General features: G+C 47.9%; 1 protein-coding gene across 1 annotated transcript; it reads right to left on the bottom strand.

The window, feature by feature from the left end:
- Positions 1–1739: 1739 nt before the first annotated feature.
- On the bottom strand, positions 1740–21915 carry RAB12 (RAB12, member RAS oncogene family). Its single transcript, XM_061131313.1, has 6 exons — positions 21468–21915; positions 11398–11458; positions 6779–6917; positions 4853–4942; positions 4041–4145; positions 1740–2925 (listed from the first exon to the last, which is right to left on the bottom strand). The coding sequence occupies exons 1-6, from the start codon at positions 21913–21915 to the stop codon at positions 2812–2814; spliced, it is 957 nt and encodes a 318-aa protein (XP_060987296.1). The 3' UTR covers positions 1740–2811.
- Positions 21916–22162: the final 247 nt, after the last annotated feature.

Below are 22162 nucleotides of genomic sequence, written 5' to 3'. Positions count from 1 at the left end.
GAGCGGCCAGGTGTTCAAAAGCCATAACCCAGGAGGACGGCAGTGCATGCTGTACTACAAGGTCTACTTTTTCCAGAGGTTCCAGTTTGACAGCCTGTGGACACACTGTCCTTCTAGTCTGTGCTGCCACTGGCCGGGACGCGGCTCCTTCCTGAAGGCCGAGGAAGAGCCCCCACCTCTGCCTGGGCTCCCCAGCTCTGCACCCACCCTTCCATATAAGAAGTTCTGCCCTGCACTCCCGGGAGGGGTCTGTCTGGGGCACCTGATGGTTATCCTTAAAGGCGGAGACTGTCTAGGGTCTCTTGGTCACACCCCCACAGCTCCAAGCACAGGGCCGGCCTTACAGCAACCACCTGTGATCACCAAAGCATCACAGCGTCAACACCAGCCTGCATGTCACGTCCTGACCCACCCTCAGCTGCAGTCTGTGGTCTACTTACAAGTTCTAGGCAATGAATAATCTGTACGGCAAGCACTTTCTCCCTGCTAACGCAGGCCGCTTGTGGAGGAAAAAACAACTTTAGGTGGTTTTACAGCTTGAGGAAAGCAAGACAAGAATTTCTTGTTTTGTTGCAACCTCAACTAATATGCATGCCTCTGAGTTTTTATTTTTTTAAATCTTTTGGCTGAGCTGCTTGGCATGTGGGACCTGAGTTCCTGACCAGGGACTGAACCCTGTGATGGAAGTGGGGAGCCTTAACCCCTGGACTGCCGGGAAGTGTCACCTGTCAGTTCCACATTCAAAACTTCAAACCGTGAGTTAAACAAAACCACCTACCGATTTGACCCGGCACTTCAGGGATCCAGGAAGGAGAACAAGAAGACTTGCAGGGAGCGGTGTAACCACTGGTGCCTGCGGTGAGGCTGAGCTGAGGGTCCTCGAGGAGCTGCAGCAGCCAGTCCGAGGTCACTGCAGGGGCCCGAGGGGAGCGGGAATGCAGGTCCCGTATCCACTCCTCCCAGCCCCTAGAGCCCCTCCCAGTAGCAGGTCTAAGGGGAAGGGCAGGTGTCCTCCAGAGGAGGGCAAGAGCACCAGAAGGTGACGTGGAGTGAGACAGCAGGTGAGTAATCGACATGATCCACGCCTAGTTGTCCGATGGTAAAGGGCACAGACGTTACAAAGAACATTTTCATGACGACGCTATCTGCAAACACACACATATTTCACCATGTAAAGTGTGCAGCCCAGTGACACTAAGTACATGCACATGGGTGTACAACTATCACGACCATCCTTCATGATGTTCTCATCTTCCAAAGGCAAACTCTGTCCAGGTAAACACTCACCCCCTGCCCCTGGCACCCACCAGGCTGCGTCTCTGGCCTTGACTGTTCCAGGCCCCTTGGTGAGTGACCCTGTACTGGGTCTGTCCTTCTGTGCCTGGCTTATCTCACTCAGCATGATGTCCTCAAGGTTCATCCATGCTGTCCATTCTCCTGCCGATGGACACTTGGGATGCTTCGTTTGGCTACTGTGAATAAAGTCGTGAACATTAATGTACAGCATCTGTTTGTGCCCCAACTTTCAACTTTTGGAGGTGTGCACTCAGGACTGGAATTGCTGGGTCATACTGCAGTTCTATGTCTAAATCTTTTGAGAAAGTATTGAAATGTTTTCCATGGTGAAGGAGGCTACATTTTCCTTATCAAAAACACTCAAAAGATTAAGATGTGGAGTTCTGGAAGAATATCATCAGATACGTAATTTATGATTGCACAAATAAGTGTAGCAACTCAACTGTCATTCATAAATACAAAATTTTATTTGCACTTCATTAGTGTAGAAGGACCACAATGCTTCTCATATCACAACACTCAAGACACGCCAAGTTATTCAAATACATAATGACTTATTTACCTTGACTAAACAAACAGTGCAGTTTAATAAAAGATATACCAAAGATAAGAGTTCACAAATTCATTATCAGACCAGGGGGGAAAAAAAAACACCGTCTAGGCTTAATAGGAATAAGCTTCACCGTCGAGGGGAAAGGTTTTATCATTACAAAGGTATATAGAATGTTTAGGCAAATATGTGTAGGTTCTTTGATATAGTAAAATGCATCTCTTTAAAATTCCTTTAAACAGGATTTGTGTAGGACAGCAGCGTTCTTTTAAAATCTTCTATAGTTTCAAAAACATTTCTTTTATTGAATCTTTGTAGTTCTTAAAAGCACAGAGTGCGTTCATTAGGAAACCAGAGAGATTCCGAGGCCTCAGGACCAATTCAAGTCCTACATTCTAACTAGTTATGTTCTATCATTGTGAATAAATAACCTTCAAGACCTTTAAGCAAGCATGGAGCTCGCTTTGTGGGAAACACTCCAATACTTCAAAGATGCTACAGCTGGGAGAAATGTAAATAAAGAAAAAGCATTCAAGGTCGTTTTTCTTCCCCCAAAGTCTTTAGTTTTACAAATTTTCTTTAAAACAGTAAGCAAAGCACCATGGTCTTTCTTTTTATCAGAATATCTCCATCCTCATAATATAGTTAACAAGGACAACTATATTATGTATTTCCAGAAACATTATAGCTCTCATTTCTCCTGTTCTTTGTATCAGAAGTACGGCGTTCCCCAGTGTACACACACTAGGCATTGGGATGATGAATGAAATATAATAATTTGGAGGGAAATATGTCATTTATAACCCAAACTTACCCAGGATTGCATATCTGCATATTTACAAGTTAGTGTATAGCTCTGACGTGGATTACAAAGTGCGAGAGGAAATTGTCAAAATGATTGTAGTGCAGAATGCGACCGTCCCCCTGTCCAGGAATCGCGCCCACTTCGCCTCCAAAGCGGCGAGTCAACAGCATCGCACGTGTGGTCTGGGCGGGGGCAGCTCTGGGGGGATCTCGGGCTCGGGTTGTAACGAGAGGATGCTGTTGGACAGCTCGTTCCTGAGCATGTCCAGGGGCATCTTGGGGATAAAGGAAAAGACAAACGCATTGTAACTCGACAATGTAAAGACTCTGCAGACTATACAATTACTGAAGACCAAAGTGTTTTTTTACAGGAAACTCTCTAATCATCAGAGTTCAGTTATACATTCAGCCAGAACCTAAGAACCAGGTTCAGGGAGCTTCAACCATCACACAAAGGCTGTGCAGCCCATCTCACACCCTTTGGCGGAGAGAGCAGACGGACCTCATCAACATTTACTTTCACAGCCCAGGGTGATGGAAACTTAAGTATCAAAAAAACAAAAAAATGGTTCTGTGTTCTCAGGGGGCATACCATTACTAAAGGAAGAAGTACCTTCTCTTGGCAGCTATAAGACAGCCATTGTATTAGACGCTTCTGAATTACATTGCACCGAGGCGATTATGTGTAATAATAATATAAAAACACTTAACGATCTCTGGATATAAGCCCAAAGATGCTTAACAATGTGCTGTTGTCCAATGAGGTCATCTTCCTGGTCTGGCGCCATGAAAGGCCGCAACAGACAGGAAGAGCCTCGATGGGAGGCAAGACCCTCACTGTCTGCACCTAACAGGGTTCTTGTGAGAAAACTCGAACAGGAGAGGAGCGAATGTCAAACAAACACAGCCCAGTCTCCCTTGGGCTTCCCCGGTGGCTCAGTAGTACAGAATCCGCCTGCCGATGCAGGAGACACAGGTTCGATCCCTGGATTTGGAACATCCTCTGGAAGAGGGAATGACAACCCACTCTAGTATTCTTGCCTGGGAAATCCCATGGACAGAGGAGCCTGATGAGCTACAGTCCACGGGGTCACAAAGAGTTGGACGTGACTGAGCAACTAAAAAACAACAAATGGTCACAGCCACTGCACCTGTGTGCCAGGCTGAGTGAGGACGTGGAACGTGGCCCTGAGGATGTGGTGAGAGGCTGCTGTTGCGGGGGGCTGAGTCCTCAGGCTGGGTCTGCACCCCCAGGTCTCCAGCCTGACCACCGCTGGGGTTTGCTTTCTATAGGAGAGGTTCCCAACCACAAACAGCAAAGAGAATGATGAAGAGGTTCCAGGTTATGTGCTGTCAGGACACAGGATTCTTTTTTTTTTTTTTTTTTTACCTTTTTCAGGATGTCATCGACAAGCTTCAGGAAGATCTCGTCTACGTTGAAGTTATCCTTGGCGCTCGCTTCACAGAACCGCATCCCGGCTATCTGCTGTGCAAACTGAGAGCACACGTTATTGTTGTGCGTGTGTGTGTGTGTGTGTGTGTGTGTGTGTGTGTGTGTGTGTTGGGGGGGGGAGGAGGGGACAACACGTGTCTAGCATAAGCACAGGGTCCATAACTGGGAGGGGGAACAGTTCTCAGGCTTTGGCGTTCAGACAAAGGCTGGGATGAAAGGTCTGGAAAGTCCTGTTTATCCTCAAACATAAAGCTCATTTACATTTGAACTTTAATGTAGGAAAGTGCAGCAACTTCCTACATGATGAGAAATCAACAAAACACAGGCTGTGAGGTGACACCAGGACCCTCAAGTAAAATTACGTGCACAAGTGTTTAAACTGTACTGTACCCGACATTTAAAATGTATCCAAAAAAGTAAAATGCGAGTGTCATCGATTTTCTGAGGAAGGTTAGCATTAGAATAGGAAAACATCATGAATGCAATGACATGGGTTAAAAGAACATTTCTCTGTATAAGATGTCAGGTAGGACAATAAACAATGCCGTGTATTTTCATGTGTCTTTTCTCCTCCATTTGAAAAATGAATTTAACGGAGCAGGAAGTTAACCAAAGCAAACGAAAGACGAAGGATGTGACTGACTGCACTTTTCTCAATTCTGAACCGTAAAGTAATTTATTAGAAGGGAAAGCACGCAGGGGGCTCACTGCACGGACACGGGTCCCGCCCCACTGCCCACTCTCCTCACCTTTTCACCCTGCTGTCTGCTGATCTCTCTGTCAGTTTCACAGTCCAACTTATTTCCAACTAAGAGAAGCTCCGCATCTTCTGAAGCATACTGTGGGATCGCAACAACAGGAGCGAAATCTCAAAGCCGGCACGTCACACACGAGGGAGACACAGCCCCAGGCCACACCTCTCACCCCTCTGAGCACCTGCTCTGACCTAGAGGGGGCTCCCGCTGGGCGCATGGCAATGTGGTCATAGGCACGAGGAACCACGGATGCTCTCAGCTCTTGACCCATGACTCCCAGGAATCTACCTTAAGGACTGACTCGAAATACAGGCAAAGCTTTGTACTCGGTCAAAAAAAACCTAAAGATCCCCCAAAGTGGGTGAATAATGAAATAAGTTAAGGTACATAAAAGAGTGAAGCCATAAAAAACCAGAAAACATGCTCTGGAAGAACAGGAAGGTGACACAGGAAGCCACCCAGGATAGAATATTTAGTGAAATAACCATGACCTGAAACGACATGCAGTACAGACGCAATCTGGGTTTTCTGGGTGACAGCTACAGACTGTTTCAATTTGCTTTTGTGCTTTTACTTGGTTCTCTAAATCTTCTATACTGACAAGGTACTGTTAATTTTATGGTCAGGAAAAGTTAACCTGCATTTCTAAGTTTTAAAAAAACATGCAGGTACAGTAGAATCTCTCTCTTTAAAAAGGTCAAAGCTGTCTCAAGTAACTCCCTGAGTTCACATGATGGGAGACGGACTTCCACAATGGGTACCCGAGTGGTGACCTCGGGCCAGGTTAACCAGGGAGCTCTGTCTCCTTGCCAGTAATGGGGTGACAGTTAACAGTGCCCCCAACGGGGCTGGTAAGGGGAAGAAACGGGAGCACAGCTGCACAGAGCGAGAAGCGAGAGCCGGGGATCAGACGGAGGAGGGCAGGTTCCCCAACAGAGGTACCCTTCACACCGAGGCCACTGCCTCTCGGTAGCTACGTCACTTGGTTCTGAGCCGGCAGCGAGGATGCCCCTGTCTGGGGTCCTTGGGAACACACCCTGCAGCCCCAGAATCCCAGAGTACAGACCCAACCCTGGTTCTGACATCTCCGTAACCCTGGCAGCCAGGGTCTCCAACACACTTTAAAGAGACACACATTGAAAATGCGCTCGGTAAGACCTGCAAAGGAACATTCTCCACCATCATCTAACAGATGGGTTTAATACAATCTGTAAATGAAATCAGATTTATAATATATGAAGTGTGCTTGTTATGCAAAAGAGCTAAACCTCAAATTACTAAACGAGGGGGAAACAACTCTCAAATGTGGCCACTGTTTATACACATCTCACCCTCAACGGCTTTGTCTACTCATTTCTTAGTGGGGGACCCACAGGTTATATAAACTCAGTTTATTTCTACATAGTCAACTGTGATCCAAAGGATAAAATCTTTAGTTCAAAATGAGGGGGTGAAGGCCGTCTCTAGTTTTGCGGGCAGAGGTCCAGTGGGTGACCGAGGCCTCAGCATGCCCCCAGGCACAGTGGAGATGGCAGGCCCTGGGAGGCTGTCACTTTGAGGACACACGCAAAGCGAGCGCTCACGTGAACTTTCTGCAGAAATAATAAAATCTGTCCTGTATCTGATTCCATGGAAGCAGCTTGCCCCCGTGGGATGACCATGTGTGGGCTTTGATGTCAGACAGCCCAGGGGCCAGAACACCAATCCAGGCTTCCCCACGTACAAGCTGATCCTGAAGACATTCCAGCTCTTCTCTGCCTCACCTGTGATGCAGGACTATGCACCTACTTTGAATGCAGTCTGGATTAAGTGACGTTCGGATGGAAAAGCACGCTCCACGACTGTTTCCCTTCTTCCTGTTGTCACTATTAACACCCACAGCAGAGAGTTCACATCTGGGAGAGAAACGCCAACACCTACCTTATCGATCATCTTCATCCATTTTGGCAAATCATCGAATGTCTCCTTCTTAGTGATGTCGTAGACTAATATGATCCCCTTGGCACTTCTGTAATAAGCTGAGGTAATGCTGTTGAATCTCTCCTGACCTGCCGTGTCCCTGAGAAACAGCAGCAAAAGTCAGTCCCCGAACAGGGCGGACAGGGAAGACTCAGCCCAACCGTGACAACTCCCCACAGGTCTGTGCACGTTCGGTATTACTGGGGGCAGCTTCTCTGAGCTAGGTGCGTTCAAAAATCATAAGGAAGTCCCAATTTCTCCCACACCAAGATTCTGAAAAGAAGTAAATGTCGTGTATAACAGTGCAAAGTGCAACACCCCATAACTTGATGGTTATCAATGACAAAATGTACGGGTGACATTTAATTTAAACAATTTAAGCCTAGCAATCTCTATTAACCAACCTCAATGGTGAGTATCTTATCTGATTTTGCTGATAAGACGACCAACAGTCCCCACTAACGAAAAGTGCTATAGTCTTGTCATTTTCTTGGTCCTTCAAACAGGTAAAGGAGGAAGAGGACCCCCAAACTTTGCAAACACAGTCAGGTTGACTACTCTCTGACCGTGACCTTGATATCTAAAGCTTTCTCTCTTCTCCAGGAAAAGCTGATGTTTCCACAGGAAGACATACACGTATTAACAGTGCACACAAGCTGGCCGGGACCCACTTTCTCCACCTAGGAAGCTGAGAAACTGCGTGAGAACTATCACAAATGTACAAATGAGGCTCAAGAGAGCAGGCCTTCTGACCAGTAAAATGATTTCTTTTAAGCTGATCTGTAATTTAGCTTTTCCCAAAGAACCCTAACTCTCAGCACACTCCGGGAGCCCCGTGACACAGGTGGCTTGTGGTGGAGAAAGCAAGGGGCAGCGGGGGACACAGAAAACGAGGTTCTTCCTTGCAAGATGCTCACAGACTCTCACAGGACAGCGCTGAGCTTCCGAAAGGGGGAGACACTGAAACCTCTTCCAAGTGCATTGGATGGGGTGAACCTTGTGGGGTCGTGTCCCTAATGTCCCTAACACACACATCGCAAAGGTACTATAGTTTACGCCTTTGTTCCAGGCTAGACTCGCCACCAAATTAGCTCCCCTTAGGGATGTGTCATCATGCCAAACAATGAAGCCTGTCCGCAAATTCCTTTTCACATAAAGCAACGCCGACACTTTGCCCCAGGGGATGTAAGACTCCCCTGTGCTCTTCCAAGGCTGGAAGGCCCAGGGGCTTAGGCTGGTCTGCTTTGTCCACCAGGGTCCAGGGGGCCTGGCCTACCACAGGCCCTCCATCTACATACGCAAAACAAAAGGCAAAACAAAAGGCTACATGTCCAAAATGCAGAAAGTGGATGCCAATTCAAGGCAATATTTTTTGACTCAAAACTGCCCCCAAACTGGATTCCTGAAGAATTCAGGACAAAATAAAACCAACTTGCAGACACTAAAAGGCACCTTCCAATCAGGTGAGAAGGAACTGACTCAGATACTGTTTCATTCACAGGAGGAATCAGTGAATAAAATTATTCCCAGGACCCTGGGCATTTAGGGGCATAATTAATACTTTCAAAAAAAAGTATCTTCCTGACTGTGGTTTCTCTTCCTATCACAGTGCTGGCTTGTTCAATTTAGGGTTTGATAACACAGCTCTCACTTCTTTAAAAAGCAAAAATAACGTTTTTCCACTCTGAAGTCTGGGGTTATTAGCACATTATAGCTGCAGCACAAATTTAAAACAGCAACTGGGTATAAGGTCTTCACCGATCATTTGGGGAATTATGTGCTCTCGTGAGTATAGATGGTTAAGTAGTTTCATGATGGCTTTTAGCGTAAATCAGTTTCACATTTGTTTCTCTAAACATTCACTCAGTTAGGATTCAGAAATTGGAGGCTGAAGAACAGAGACGTTAGACATAATACAAGCTTTTGGAAAATCATTTCGAGGCTGCTGTGGTAAGAACACTTAACATGAGGTCTGACCTCAGAAGCAGGAACAACATAGCTCCGCTACCCACAAGCATGACATTGCACAGCAGATCCCTGGGAGAGGTTTTAATAAAAACCCAACAATCAAAGAGTTGGGATAGTAATAGGCATTTCTGATATTAAGATTCTGTGGAAAATGAAACGGCAGCCCAGTCCAGTATTCTTACCTGGGAAGTCCCATGGACAGAGAAGCCTGGCAGGGGGCTAGTCCTGTCCAGGGGGTTGCAAAGAGTCGGACACAACTGAAGCGACTCAACAACAACAAACGGTTAGCGTACAAGACGCCAGCAAGGAAACATCAAGGCCATTCCCTAAACTCCATCTCTGTGACCAGTTCTTGACTGTGTGAGGCAGAAAAGCATCTCCACTGAAGAGAATAATCCATATTTCCAAAATATCTGGGTTGCCAGAGTTTTAATTTTCTATTCCTCTCCAAGGCTCCTTTGTTTGATCATTTCCCCACTGAATTATCTGCTCTCACAGATGGTCAGAGAGCAAGGTAAATAGAATCCAATTCAGTTCAGCAAGTATTTATTAAATTCCTACTCTGAGCCAGGACCGCAAAAATTCCACCCCAGTCTCCACGTCTCACACAGCTGGACAGTAATACAATACCAATGCCCCGGTCGGGCTTTTACCTATCCAACGAGATGTAGAATCCTCATATTCCCACCTTTATCTCAAAGAACCTTAGTTTCCACTGTAATGACCGAGAGCTGACTTTCAGAGATTTACAGTTTATTACCATCAGCCAAATCATCATTTATTGTGGGTGGAATATGATATTATTATTATTATGTCTCTCTCTGCTTTGGGGGCAAATTGAAAACTTCCTGCCATCCTTTCCCCCCAGTTTGGTACTACAATCATGCTTTGAAAAACCATCATTTTTCTGTATTTACTCTATTTGGTGAAATGACACAATTCTTAATTTGCAGGAATCAATGTCAGTGTATGAAAGTTCCACCTCTTCAAGCAGAGAATGAAAGGAAACAAGCTTGATGTCAACACAGGGACTCCAGTGGAAACCAAATTCGCCAACAGTGAGCACTGGACCGAACAGGAGACCTTCCTATGGAGCACCTTGTTTTTGGGGGTGGGGGGCATGCCATGCAGCACGTGGGATTTTAGCTTCCCAACCAGGGATCAAACCCACACCCGCTGCTTTGGATGCTCTGTAGGGGGAACTTCCACTGGACTGCCAAGGAAGTCCCCCATACGGAGCATCTTAATTATGTGTTCGTCTTGAGGCAGGAGGCCAGTTTCTCAGCTTCAAGTCCATCTCAACACAACAGCTGGAAGCCTCTGTGAGTAATTTCCAGGATAGGTGCTGCTGCTGCTGTTAGGTCACTCAACTGTGTCTGACTCTTTGTGACCCCAAGGACTATAGCCTGCCAGGCTCCTTGTCCATGGGATTTCCCAGGCAAGAAAACTAATGGGGTGCTATTTCCTTCTTTCCTTCCTTTCCTTCTGCAGGGGATCTTCCCGACCCAGGGATCGAACCCACGTCTCCCACACTGGCAGGCGGATTCTTTACCACTGAGCCACCATGTGGATGTAAATTCATGAATCTACATTCGGGTTGACGTCTTATTTTAGCTATACTTACACCAAGTTCTATATACATACACGTAGACACACTTCAAGCAGAGATGGGAAAATGGTCCTTTTTCTAACCACAGATGATCAAGGAACTTCCCAAAGACACAAAAAACAAAAACACAAGACAACAAAGCAACCCCCGTCACCCCCAGTCCTTCAGGCGGGTGGAACAGTCAGCGATGACCCACAGGACGTTACCTGACAGCCGGCAGGCACCCCACTCGGGGGCACGGGTGGGGGTGAGACATGGCACTAACACGGAAGCACTAGGTGGCGATGGAGCCGCCGGCGCGGCAGCAATGAACACGATGGAAGCGACACACACACGGCGGACAGACAGAGCTGAGGTCCACCTGCGAGAGGAGTTAGTGGCTGAGGCGAGACGGTGTTAGCGACAAGGGCGGCCCAGACGCCACTCCCTGCTCCAGAGGGGCTCCTCCCGGGTCCCCAAGGAAGGGTGGCTGAGTGGCCCCCGCACGGCTGGGTTAGTCTCTCACATGCTCCTGGGGTGCGGGGAGGGGGCTCTGGGCTCCCCGCACAGGGCACAGAGGAGCTCAGGGCACGCGTGTCCCACCGAGGACACGCCCGAGGGGGACATGCCCAAGATGTGGGGGCCGGGCAGGAGGGAGCACGCTGGCCTTTCTCCGGGTGCTTGCAGAGTAAGTAACTCTGAACACGTGTAGACGAGCACTGGAGGGACCGGCTCAGCGATCACGGTTTGTCGGATGACGTCAAACTAGAGACTAAAGGCTCCAAGCCAGACACCGTGGAAGTATCACAACAGTCTCTCCACGACCCCCGTGGCAATCGGGGCTGAGCTACACAGGCTCTTTCCTGAATGCTCTCTAGAAGGAAGCTCCGTTCACTTCCCTTGAAGGAGAGCGGAGGAGAGGAAATGCAGGAGAGACAGACCAGCTCCGACGGTTAACTGTATTAGACAAGCGTGTGGACTGCTGAACACACACGGTGATAACCGGGTGCAGGGCCCCACTTACCAGATCTGTAGCCTAATTTTCTTTCCTCTTAGCTCTACGGTTTTGATCTTAAAGTCAACACCTGTAAATAAAATGGACGAAGATGAAGCAAAAACAAGGCAATCTGTCAGAAAAGCAGTACTATTTGTATGCCGTTGGAAAAACCAAAAAACTGACCACACTGAATTCCAAAATGGGAGAGAAGAAATCTGCTGGTTCCCGAGTCGAGTACACTCTGTGCTTCTCTGCACAATGCATTAGCGTATGTTAGGTTCTACCCCGAACTGGAGATGAAGCACTTGCTATTTGTAATCGAGTTTAACACTACTAGAGGTGCAGCTTAAAATCCACTTAAAAATCACAATGAATCATTACACAAACAAACAATGGCTTTATACACATGCTATCTTGGGGGGAAATTCTTAACGTGGAGCACTGGAAACTCAATCTTGATTTCAAACAGCCACAGTCTGAATTAAGAAATTATTGTAATAAATTCTTTAGCATTCACAAAAGTGACTTTATTATATCGCCAACAGTGTGGAAGAGGAATTCTTTTTGAAAAATTTTACTCATACACATTAATTTTATTTTTAAAATTACTTAAATAGTAGCAAGCAAACCATGACAAATCTCCATCCTTCTCCAGTTCAGCCCTTAAGGCTTCAGATAATTTTTTAGAGCAAATTTTCACCTGTGGATATTTCCTTATCTACTTGTCAGTTACAGAAAACTTCAATACTTTTTAAATACAAATTTCACAATATTTGTGAAATTATAAAACAGTATTTTTTACACAATTCTCACAACTAAGAAAAAAAAAATAACCAGCTAAAAAAAATAACGCCAGCTAAATGTGGGAAGTGGAAACCTAATCTCTATGGGAACTATTAATATTTTTTGGCTGCTTTATGGATCCAGGGTCCCGATGCTGCGAGGTGGAGGATGAAGGGGGCACGGCATAGCTCTTCAAAGTCAGATGATGTTCCTGAGGTGACGGGCAAGGCGTGTGACTGACTTTTATAATTAGCAACATGCTGCAGACATCAATGCAACCAGAAGATGTGTTTACAAGCCTGGGTGGGACTGAGGTCTGTACAACAGAGAAACGTGGCGGGAATATAAAAGTCATGGCTGGAGAAGAGGCTAAGGCACCTCGCACCCTGGTTCTTACTCGCTCCCCTAGCCCTGATCTCAAAGCTCATGCAAATGCTGGGGAAGCCAATTTCACTTTCAGTTCTGGAACAGCTTTGCTTTTCCGAGTCAGATGACTCTCAGACAGCCTTGGAACGGGAAGTGTGTCTGTACACGACCAACATCCTCAAGCAGAGACCAAGCGGAATCCTTTGTGCTTCAACCACAGGGAAGCGCAGAGCCTAACGCGATACTCTACGAGTCACAGAAACCAGCCTACACCTATGTGCTATGGTCCGATTTTGAAAAGGCACAGCTCAGACAAAACCCCTTCTTCCTGATATCAGCATAAAGCTAGGGCCTCACCATGTTACTCTGTGAGGACGATTTACAAATCTAATTCACACCGTATCATGGCCACTATTCTGTTTTACTTTTGTTTCTAGGTTTTTTTTTTCCAGTTTTATTTAGGGGAGCTGGCCACTTTTGTCACAACTTGTTGCAGCGGCTGCCACATTTTACTGAAAAGAACTAGCAGATACTTCTCTTGTGAGCTCTGCTTCAAGTTAAGGACAAGAATTTCTAGAAACAGCACAAATAATTTTTGTTTTGATTAGGCTATTTTCTCTGCTAAGAACTGCTCTCAGTCTGATCATGTCAAGTCTTTTTTTTTTTTCAACCAACTTGAACAACTTTCTGACTTTAGCAGTCCTGCACTATATTTTGTAATCACAAAGTTTAATGAATAAAAATAAAGGAAAGGGTATTAATAGTCAAAAGTAGGAATAAGTGGTAATTTTATCATGTGATTATAAATACACTGCTAAGCAAAGATGAACGAACAGCAAACAGGATGAAGAACGTGTTTAGCCCAAACTACCTAGTTTTAGTGAGTAGATTAAAAACATTAACAACAACAATAGAAAAATATCCAGTGGCTAAATCTAAAATTCCACAAAAGGAAAAAGCTCATTAAAATAGTGCTTGCTCTTAAATGAAATTTCTTTTACCATATAAGAGCCACAAACTTACTCCAATCTATAGCTTAGAAACAAATCTTTACATCAAAGTATACAGCTACACATTTTTAAAAAGCTTTTTTACATTAGGTAAAAAATATCTCTTAGTGTCCATTGTTAACATTTGCAGGTCACAGAAATTATAATGATCCTGAATGAAAGGTAGAAAGTCACCAACCACCTCAAGGAGGGTATTAGTTTTGGGAAAAGTCGGCACAGAGTCTCCTGACTGAACAGGGGGGCCCAGGATCAATGTTTATAAACAGATAAGGGACCAAAAAAAGTCGTAGCTTTTATTGAAAACCCATTTCCTACAGTGTCCTGACCATCCGGGGAAGCAAGCAGCTACAACTCTGTTGGGTGGTAGAGGCAGTCCCATCCTGAAGACCTGAGTCATCCAGACCTAAACCGACAGGCACTTGGTGAAACAGAGCCCTCTGCTCTCCTCTCCCGGAGAACCTCCCCGTCTGCCCAGAAGCCTTCTCAGGCCCGGGGGTCCCCTTCTGCGCCTCCCGACGCCTCACCTCCCCCCTCCCTCCCAGTCCTGCCCGTCCAGCCCTGCCCCGTGGCTCCGCTGGTCTCCCCCAGGTGACAGAACAGGCGCCTTCTCAGGACAGTCACCTCTGGCGCCTAGCACGCTGCCTGGCACAGGGCAGCGGGCCAGTAAATCTGATGGAGACCCGCCCCTCTTCTCCATTGAACGCTGGGTGTGTGTTTAAATTGCAGGAAGGAAGTACGGATGCTCTGTCGTGAGCCTGTCTGGCGGGCAGAGCAGCAGGATTCAGGGTGCCTGGCACACACGCATCACCCTGGAACCTGAGCATTCCATTTCTCCTACAATCCCAGCTTGTGGTTGTTTAGTCCCTACGTTGTGTCTGACTGTCTTGCGACCCCATGGACTGTAGCCCACCAGGCTCTTCTGTCCACGGGATTTCCCAGGCGAGAATACTGGAATGGGTTGCCAGTTCGTCCTCAAGGGGATCTTCCCGACCCAGGGATTGAACCCGTGTCTCCTGAAGCAGCAGGTGGATTCTTCACCACTGAGCCCCCAGAGGAGCCCTCATAACTCCTGTTTCCGGTGGAACATCCTTATTGGAGGGGCAGTCTTCATATGCCCAGGTCCTCTCCCTAAACAGGCCACCCCCACCCGCCAGGGGATTATCACAGGAACCATTTACTCAGTCACTGAGACCGGAAGTGATCCACTAAGAGAATGTCCTGCTGGGTGATAGGGGTCTAAGTCTTCCTAAAAATATTTCCAACAGGAAGGACACAGGTCACAGGCTGTAATCTTTCTGTTGTATAGACACGACTATTCTATTCAAGTCTTTCTTGATCTTAATTCCCTTTAATAATGATGACAGTGTCTATCAGACCCCTGAGCCCGGCATGCAACATGTGGGCTCCCTCAGGAGCCCAGCAAGCTGGGCGCTACCCTAATAGAATAGAGGAGAGACCAAGGTCAGATCACTTCTGCTAGCTGAGTGGCAGAACCTAGGTTCAAATTTATAACACTGTCTACAACCAAAGGTTGTTATAGAAGTCAATCATGTGGAAACAGGGAAAGTGTGAAAATCTTCTGCAAGTGGCCCAGGTCACCATAACTGTTCTTGAAGCTCTTCAAGAACAGAGCTTCACCTGGCCCTGTCACCTCTGTACACTGCTGTTTCATAAATCTCAGCAAGAGCATAAAGAATTGTAAACAGTGCTGGTAAGATTTCGAGGCTCCCCGGCGGGCGAAACATATCCAAAAAAAATTACCGTGTTACTTTTTGCTGAGGCATAAAAAGTCACAAAAATGAAAATAGCAAAAATAAACAGAAGTTTCTTTCTTCACATCCCCTTCCAGCACAAAGTTTAATAAAAGCAGAAATGACCCAGTGGCCCATGCCTGGGATATAGCTGAGTGTTCGTCCCCCCTCACCCACCCCCCCCACAACAACAAGGACTTGGGGTTGGTGTGAGAGTATGATTTTAGTTGACTTCAGTTCAGATACTGCAGTCCATGGGGTTCCAAAAGAGTTGGACACCACTCAGCAAATAACCAACAACAAAACAGGTTCTGGAGGCTGTAGGATTTCACACTTTGAAATCAAGTCTCAGTTCAAGCAGTGGTGACAAATTGTTATTAACTGTTACTGCCAATTTATAAGAACTATCTTGGGATCACAGGCTGGCCTTTCTCCCAAGGACATATATCCTTCACAGTGTCACCCCATCCTGGATGTAATCTTTCCCCTGATGGAGGCTTCCCCGCATTTCCACTGAGTTGACAGTGAGAAAGTAAACTAAGAAATGTGTCAAGGTCACCCAGACGGAGGAACGTTTACTATCAGAAAGAGGTTTCTTGACCATGAGGCCAGCCTTCCACCTGACCACTGTCTTTTGGGAGAAAGCACAGACGCATCCCCCCAGGAAAGCACCCTACAAAGGGCAGGCAAGGCAGACGATCCTCCTGTACTGCCCCGGGGGGGGTCCCGAACCACAGTTTAATATCATGGGGCTTCTCCTACTTAAGCCGAGCTATGAGAACTCAACGGAACGAAGTAATGCAACTGTAAAATACTTGGATCGCCTCAGAAACAGGTGCTACTAGAATAGTTTAAATGATTGCATGTCATTAAAGAATGCTCACAGGCCTGAGGATATCCAGCGTCTGCCCTGAGTCTAACAAGACCCGCCTCCTCAGTCCAGACTGGGCGGTCTGTATCCCAGCAAACAAAGACCGTCCGTGTCCCTCACCTGCACACACACAGGAGATGGTCCTGCACCCGGCTGGAACAGACATGCCACACATGAACTTCACAGGCGGGCAGGGGGGTGGAGGCAGGGTAGTCGAGGTTACGGAGCACATGGACCCCGCTTTTCATCACGGCGTCTCCACCACTCGCCTCCCCTCCTGCAGGGACCAGCCAGGCAAGCAGGTGAGCTTCCAGCCCCCTGACGGCCGGTGGGTGGAGTCTCACCCAAGTACACACCGCCCCTCAGAAAACACTTGCTGAATGGTGTACAAGGCTATGTTTTCTTTGCAGATTCAAACAAATGCTTAATTAAAACGCTGCTCCTGGCACACAAGGCTGGAGAAAGCTTTGGCCCTACCACCAGTCTAAGGAACTCAGGCTGCCTTCTGAAGGCCGTCCCTGCACCCCACGGCTGCAGGGGAGGCAGACTTCAAGGTTCTGGGTCCCTCTCATCGTGCAGAGGCAGACCTTTCTTCTCCAGAGAGCGCTCCTTGGCGAAAGAAAGGCCGAATGCACGTAAGCCCGGTCTTTAAATAGATTTTTATCAGCCCCAACAACCCAATCGCCAACTTTCCACACTTTCTGGGGAAGATAGCTACTTTATTCCACAAATGCATTCTGCACAAGCCTATCAGCATGCTCTGAGTTCATTAAATAAGCCAAACCACATAACGCACAGCGCAGGCTGGCATGAAAACCGGCGCTCCTCGCCCACTCCCGTCTCCATGAGTCATCCTGTTACATCAGCCCAGCAGGGGAGGGGCTGACGCTGGAAGGTCTGGGCTCTGGAGTGGGAATTCGGGACAATTCTCCCTAATTCCCTTGTAAGTGAAATAGTCGAGCAGCTCAGCCATGGCTTCAAAGACTGCCCAGGATCACAGAGGAGCAACACAAAACGCACAGCTTAGCATTTTAATCCAGTATGAAATGTTCATTCTGGGTTTCCAAACAAAACTCACTGACCTAAATTTCCAGAATAAAGTACAAGCAATTTCCCTTGACAGTGGTTCCACTCACTGTGTGTAGGCAAAGCAGAGTAGACCCTAGTGGTGGGATCTCCTGCCTCCTGCCCGCTCACGTTCAAGGTCAGCCCACTGACAGCCACTCCTGCACCGGATTCATGGCCACCCGCACCTTGGACCACTGGTTCTGTTTCTGGCTCTACTACGGGGCCGGATGAATCCCAGTCACCTGCAACGCCAGGCTTCCCTGCCTTGGGAGCAGTGAACACAGGGCCTGAAGGGGTGGGCTTGAGAACAGAGACCCCGGCACATGACTGAATACAAACAGGGCTCCACCGAGCGCTCTCATCGTCTAAGACCGCTTATACTCAGGGCCAGGCTGTGAAGTTAAGTTACTGCTGCAAAATGAGGAAAACGTTGACAGTCATGAGGACCTCAAACTGAGTTCAAAGAACTTTTAAATTCTGATATTCTGTCTTTCATATTTTGGGGGTCTACTTCATGTTATCTTTTTTTTGTTTTTTTTGAAAAGTTGGTGACAGTGGATTGTTTAAAAAAATGTCCTTACGTGGCAAAATAATAAAAGAATTGGCAATCCTATGTTGGCCTCTGGCACTCTGGAAGAAACTTCACTGTTCAGGAAACTGATACTCTGGTCCAAATGGTCTCACTCCTCCTTTCCCTGTATTTAAATGTATTTTAGTAAATATTTTAAAAGTTTCAGATAGTTGAATGATTAAATATTTAGAAATGAACCCTTTAAAGCATCACTCCCAGAGGAAAGTGACAAATAATGGGGACACAGTTAAAGAGAATCAGTTTCAGTGATACCATTGATGGCATCACTCACCACCTTCACAGGGTTGACGCGGGGCCAAATTAGACAAGCAGGAAAGAGTCCCATCCACATTTTCAGAGTAAAGTGAACTTAAATCCCAAAGGAAGCTAAGGGACAGACAGACAGAAGGAACTCACTTGCAGGCCGGGCCCTGACCACTGCTCACCGCTGGGCCACTGTGGGTGAGCTGTCTACCCTCTGGGACTCTGCTTCCTCATCTGTAAAATGTGGAAACCTTCAGGATTGTTGTGAGATTTAGAAAGAGTGTAGTTTTGCTGGTATACAGTACGTGCTCAAGAAACTGTAGCTACTGCTAACAAAATGTAACCCTTTACACACAAAGACAAAATAAATTACTTATTCAAAGTCACAAGCTAGTTCATGGAAAAGCTTAAATCAAGAGCTGAGGTTTTTTAGAATGCTTTTCTAGAAATGTAAAGTTGCTGGGAGTGGCGTAAGGGGTGCTGCCTGGTAAAAACATTTTGATCCAAACAAAACGAACAGCAAGCTTCCAATAGTTATATAAGAAACACAGGTCGACATGGTATTTAGAGAGCTGTGAATTTCTACAGCCAACCAGTTTTTTTTTCTCCTGTTTCTCAAACTTTGAAAAGCTGTATCTGTCAAACCATGCTGGCCACATCAGACTAACTCAATTCCATGAATATGAAATCCCATTTCAAAGTAATACTTCACCTGGACAATTTTCACTAAATAGGTCAATTATTACAAGTCTTTTCAGTTTCATACCCTGGTGAGTTCCGCGTGTCTTTTAAACCAAAACAACTTCTGGTTTGATCAGTAATACAACAATAACAAAACCAACATTTTGTTCAGTTGTAATTTGGTAAAATAGGCTTATTATCTCAAATCCCTCAGGGTTTCTGCTATGCTTCTTTACAGAAAGTCTGGCGAGACTGCCTGGCTTTATCAAATGCTCCCTGGAGGTGCTGCTTCCAGTCTGAAGTCGGCTGGGGGCGTCACCTAAGCGACCCTCCTGGGTCCGCAGCGCCTGCACAAGAGGGGTGGTCTTTTCCAGACTCTGCAGCTGGACGGGGTGAGGCCGGCGGAACAGGATCTGTGCGGAGTCTGTGGAGGCGAAACTCAACCATGCACCTCAGAAGGACCCCGCGAGCCACCTGCTCAGGTGGGGGTATTCAGGTGAGGCAACCCCAGCTACACCACACCCAGCGCCGCACGTACACTTGCTTTTCTAAGGAACTCAAGGAATGAACTTATCTCTACAGCATTCCAGAGCAGCGGAAGGTCTTGACCAGCCCCTACTCCACCTGGACTGGGGGGCTTTCCCCGCACTCCCCAGACGGTCTGCAGACATCTCCACATTGCCCTAATTGCTCTGGGGCATCCCCAGGAACCCCCTTCCCCACCCCTCAGTCTGGACAGAGACTGTCCTCCTCACCACTGAGGCCCCCATGGGTAGCACAGCACCCGCACACAGTAGGTGCTCAACAAGTGATCCGATACGTGGAAGGGAAAAGCGACTCAGAGGCAGAGATAGAAGGGGGGTTTAGCTAACTTCCTCAAAGTGTTCTCACAGTCTGGGTCAGACCAGAAGTTATCATCTTTCTCTGAACTTCCCACAAATAAACACTTAGCAAGCCAAGGACTACAGGCTATGTATGGAGAAAATAAAAACAAGCAAGACAAAGTCAAAGGGCACAAGGGACCCCAGCGGCTGGGGCTGGGGAGGCGTGTATACATGTGCATTTATGTTTGTTTGTTAAGGGGACAAAGAAACTGACTGCCTGGCCCCCTCCTGATTCCCAAGTACCCGAAGAAACTGTCTCCCTGCCAGGGCTGTACCCAGAGGCCTCTATGGCTCCAGCTGATACAGAGGATCCACCCTCCATGCTTCATGGCAGCCCAGGTCTTCCAGCATTCATTCCCAATGTCCCCTAATGACTGTAGGGGTGCTGCTGCACTGTTGCCCCAGCTTAGGAAACCCTTCCCCACCTCTCCTCTGCTCTGTTCTACAGCACATCTTCACCCTCCGTCTCACTCTCCATGCACCAAACCCTATTATCCACCTAGCAGGCCTGTGCTGGTTTCTCTACATCACATTGTACAACTGTGTTATTCTTCATTTTTGTATATTTTTAAGTATCGAGCCATAAAAGATGGATAATTCTGAATTACTTTTAGTTCTATTTTACTTATGCCAGGTACAAAACTTAACAGCACAAACCATCTTCTGATGGTTGAATAACTTCATGTACTTTATATGATCCAAAATTGGATATTTGAAATAGGTCTAAGCTACACTACTGAACTTTAATCTCATGGTTTCAAGGCCAAGATCTTAACAACAAACAGGGTACAGAGAGCACAAATACATCCAAACTGATCTATTATTAAAAATTATGAAAGGAAACACGTTCTCACAAACAAAACAAAAAGATAATGTGAAAAGTGTAAGATTAGTCTTTCAATAAGCCATTTCAAATGGAGGGGTCTTCTGTAACATGACAAGGCCAATTAATCTCCCAATTGTATCACCTTGGAACTATCTAAATACACAAGTGGCGTGTGGAATGAATGTTTCAGTTCTGAATTTCATGATTATATACTATGTATTATTTCTTGGACCCTCCCCCCAGGGGAATCCCCCCCCCCCCCCACCCATTACAGAAGGTGATTGATCTTCCCCTCAAACAACTATCTCATCTGAGGGGTTCCCCTTTGACAGCTTTTAAGGGGTTTTCCAGAGAAACAACTGTTACACAGTGACCAGACAGACCTCAAAGCCAAGGCCTATACATGTGACTCCATCAGAAAACTTCCCTGCAGTTTCAATTTTACATTCTGAGGACAGGCCACTTCCAGGCCCAGGCGGTTCCTGTAATAACCTGGCTGCCCCCTTCACCCAACTGGCAGTGAGGCGGCGGGGGGGGGGGGGGGGCAGGGGGCGGGAGGTGCCCTTCCCACTTGGGGGTCCCCTGGGTTATTTGAAGTCACAGAAAACCACAGCTGAAGCCCTTTTGCCCACACTCATAGTTTAAAGAAGAAACTTCTTAGTCTTACTCCGAATATTATCCACAGACCCTCTTCCACAGGGGATTTAAAACTCCCATTATTTCAGCACAACATAAAATTGAGTTCAAAATTAGAAAAACAAGTCGCGTGGACAGTGGAAATGCCCCTCCTCCTAGGAAGGCAAAGCTAAAGCATCACAATTCCCCAGAGGGGACCACTCCGGCCATCCAGCCAGGGCACAGCTCGTGTCCACCACGCTGCCCGCCTGCCCCCCTTCTTCCTGATGAGGAGTTGGGGGGGGGGGTGTTCCCGTGGAAAGATGCTCACACCGTCCCAGGCCGGGGGCTCCGTCCAGTCCGGGGGATGCAGGGGCCCCCGGGGGCCCTCCCCCGGCCCGCCTTACCTACGGTGGACTTGCAGGCCTCGCAGAAAGTGTCGTCGGTGAAGCGCTCCATCAGGCTGGTCTTGCCCACGCCGCGGGAGCCGATGATGATGACCTGCAGCTTGAAGTCGGCCGGCCTGGGGGGCTGCTTGCGCCGGCGGGCCTGGCCGCCCGACAGCGCCGGGGAGCCCGTGCCCAACCCGCCGCCGCCCGCGGGCCGCCTGTGCAGCGCGGCGCCCGGATCCATGCACGCATGCGGCCCCCCGCGCCCCCGCGCCCCCTCGGCCTCCGCCAAGCGCCGCGACTCGGCCCCGGGCTGGGCGAGCGCGCACTCGAGCGGCCCCGGCGGCTCGCGGGCTCCGCGCTGCAGCTGCGCCGCCGGCCGGCCCCCAGCGTCCGCCCCACCGCCGCCGCTGCCGCCGGGGGAAGAGGAAGGGAAGCAGCTACTCCGCAGCAGCGGCAGCAGCATCCCGGGCGAGGCGGCGCGACGGCGCAGGCGCGGGCGGGCAGGCGGGCGGCGGGGCGGGGCAGGGACTCGCGCGCGCCCCCTGCAGGCTGGAGGACCGCCCGCGCGCGCCTCTAGCTGCCTGCTCGCGCTCCTTCCTTGGCCTCCGCTGCCCTCTGGCCCTATAGCCTTTCTTTCTGCGACTTTCACCTTCTTCCTCCCCTCCATCCACATCCCCTCCTTTCCTTCTTCCCTCCTGCTGTCATTGAGC

The sequence above is a fragment of the Dama dama genome, chromosome 27 (genome assembly GCF_033118175.1).
Source record: "Dama dama isolate Ldn47 chromosome 27, ASM3311817v1, whole genome shotgun sequence".
Classification (NCBI taxonomy): Eukaryota; Metazoa; Chordata; class Mammalia; order Artiodactyla; family Cervidae; genus Dama; species Dama dama.
The sequence above is the reverse complement of the archived record's forward strand: the minus strand, read 5'-3'. Positions and strand labels throughout refer to the sequence as shown.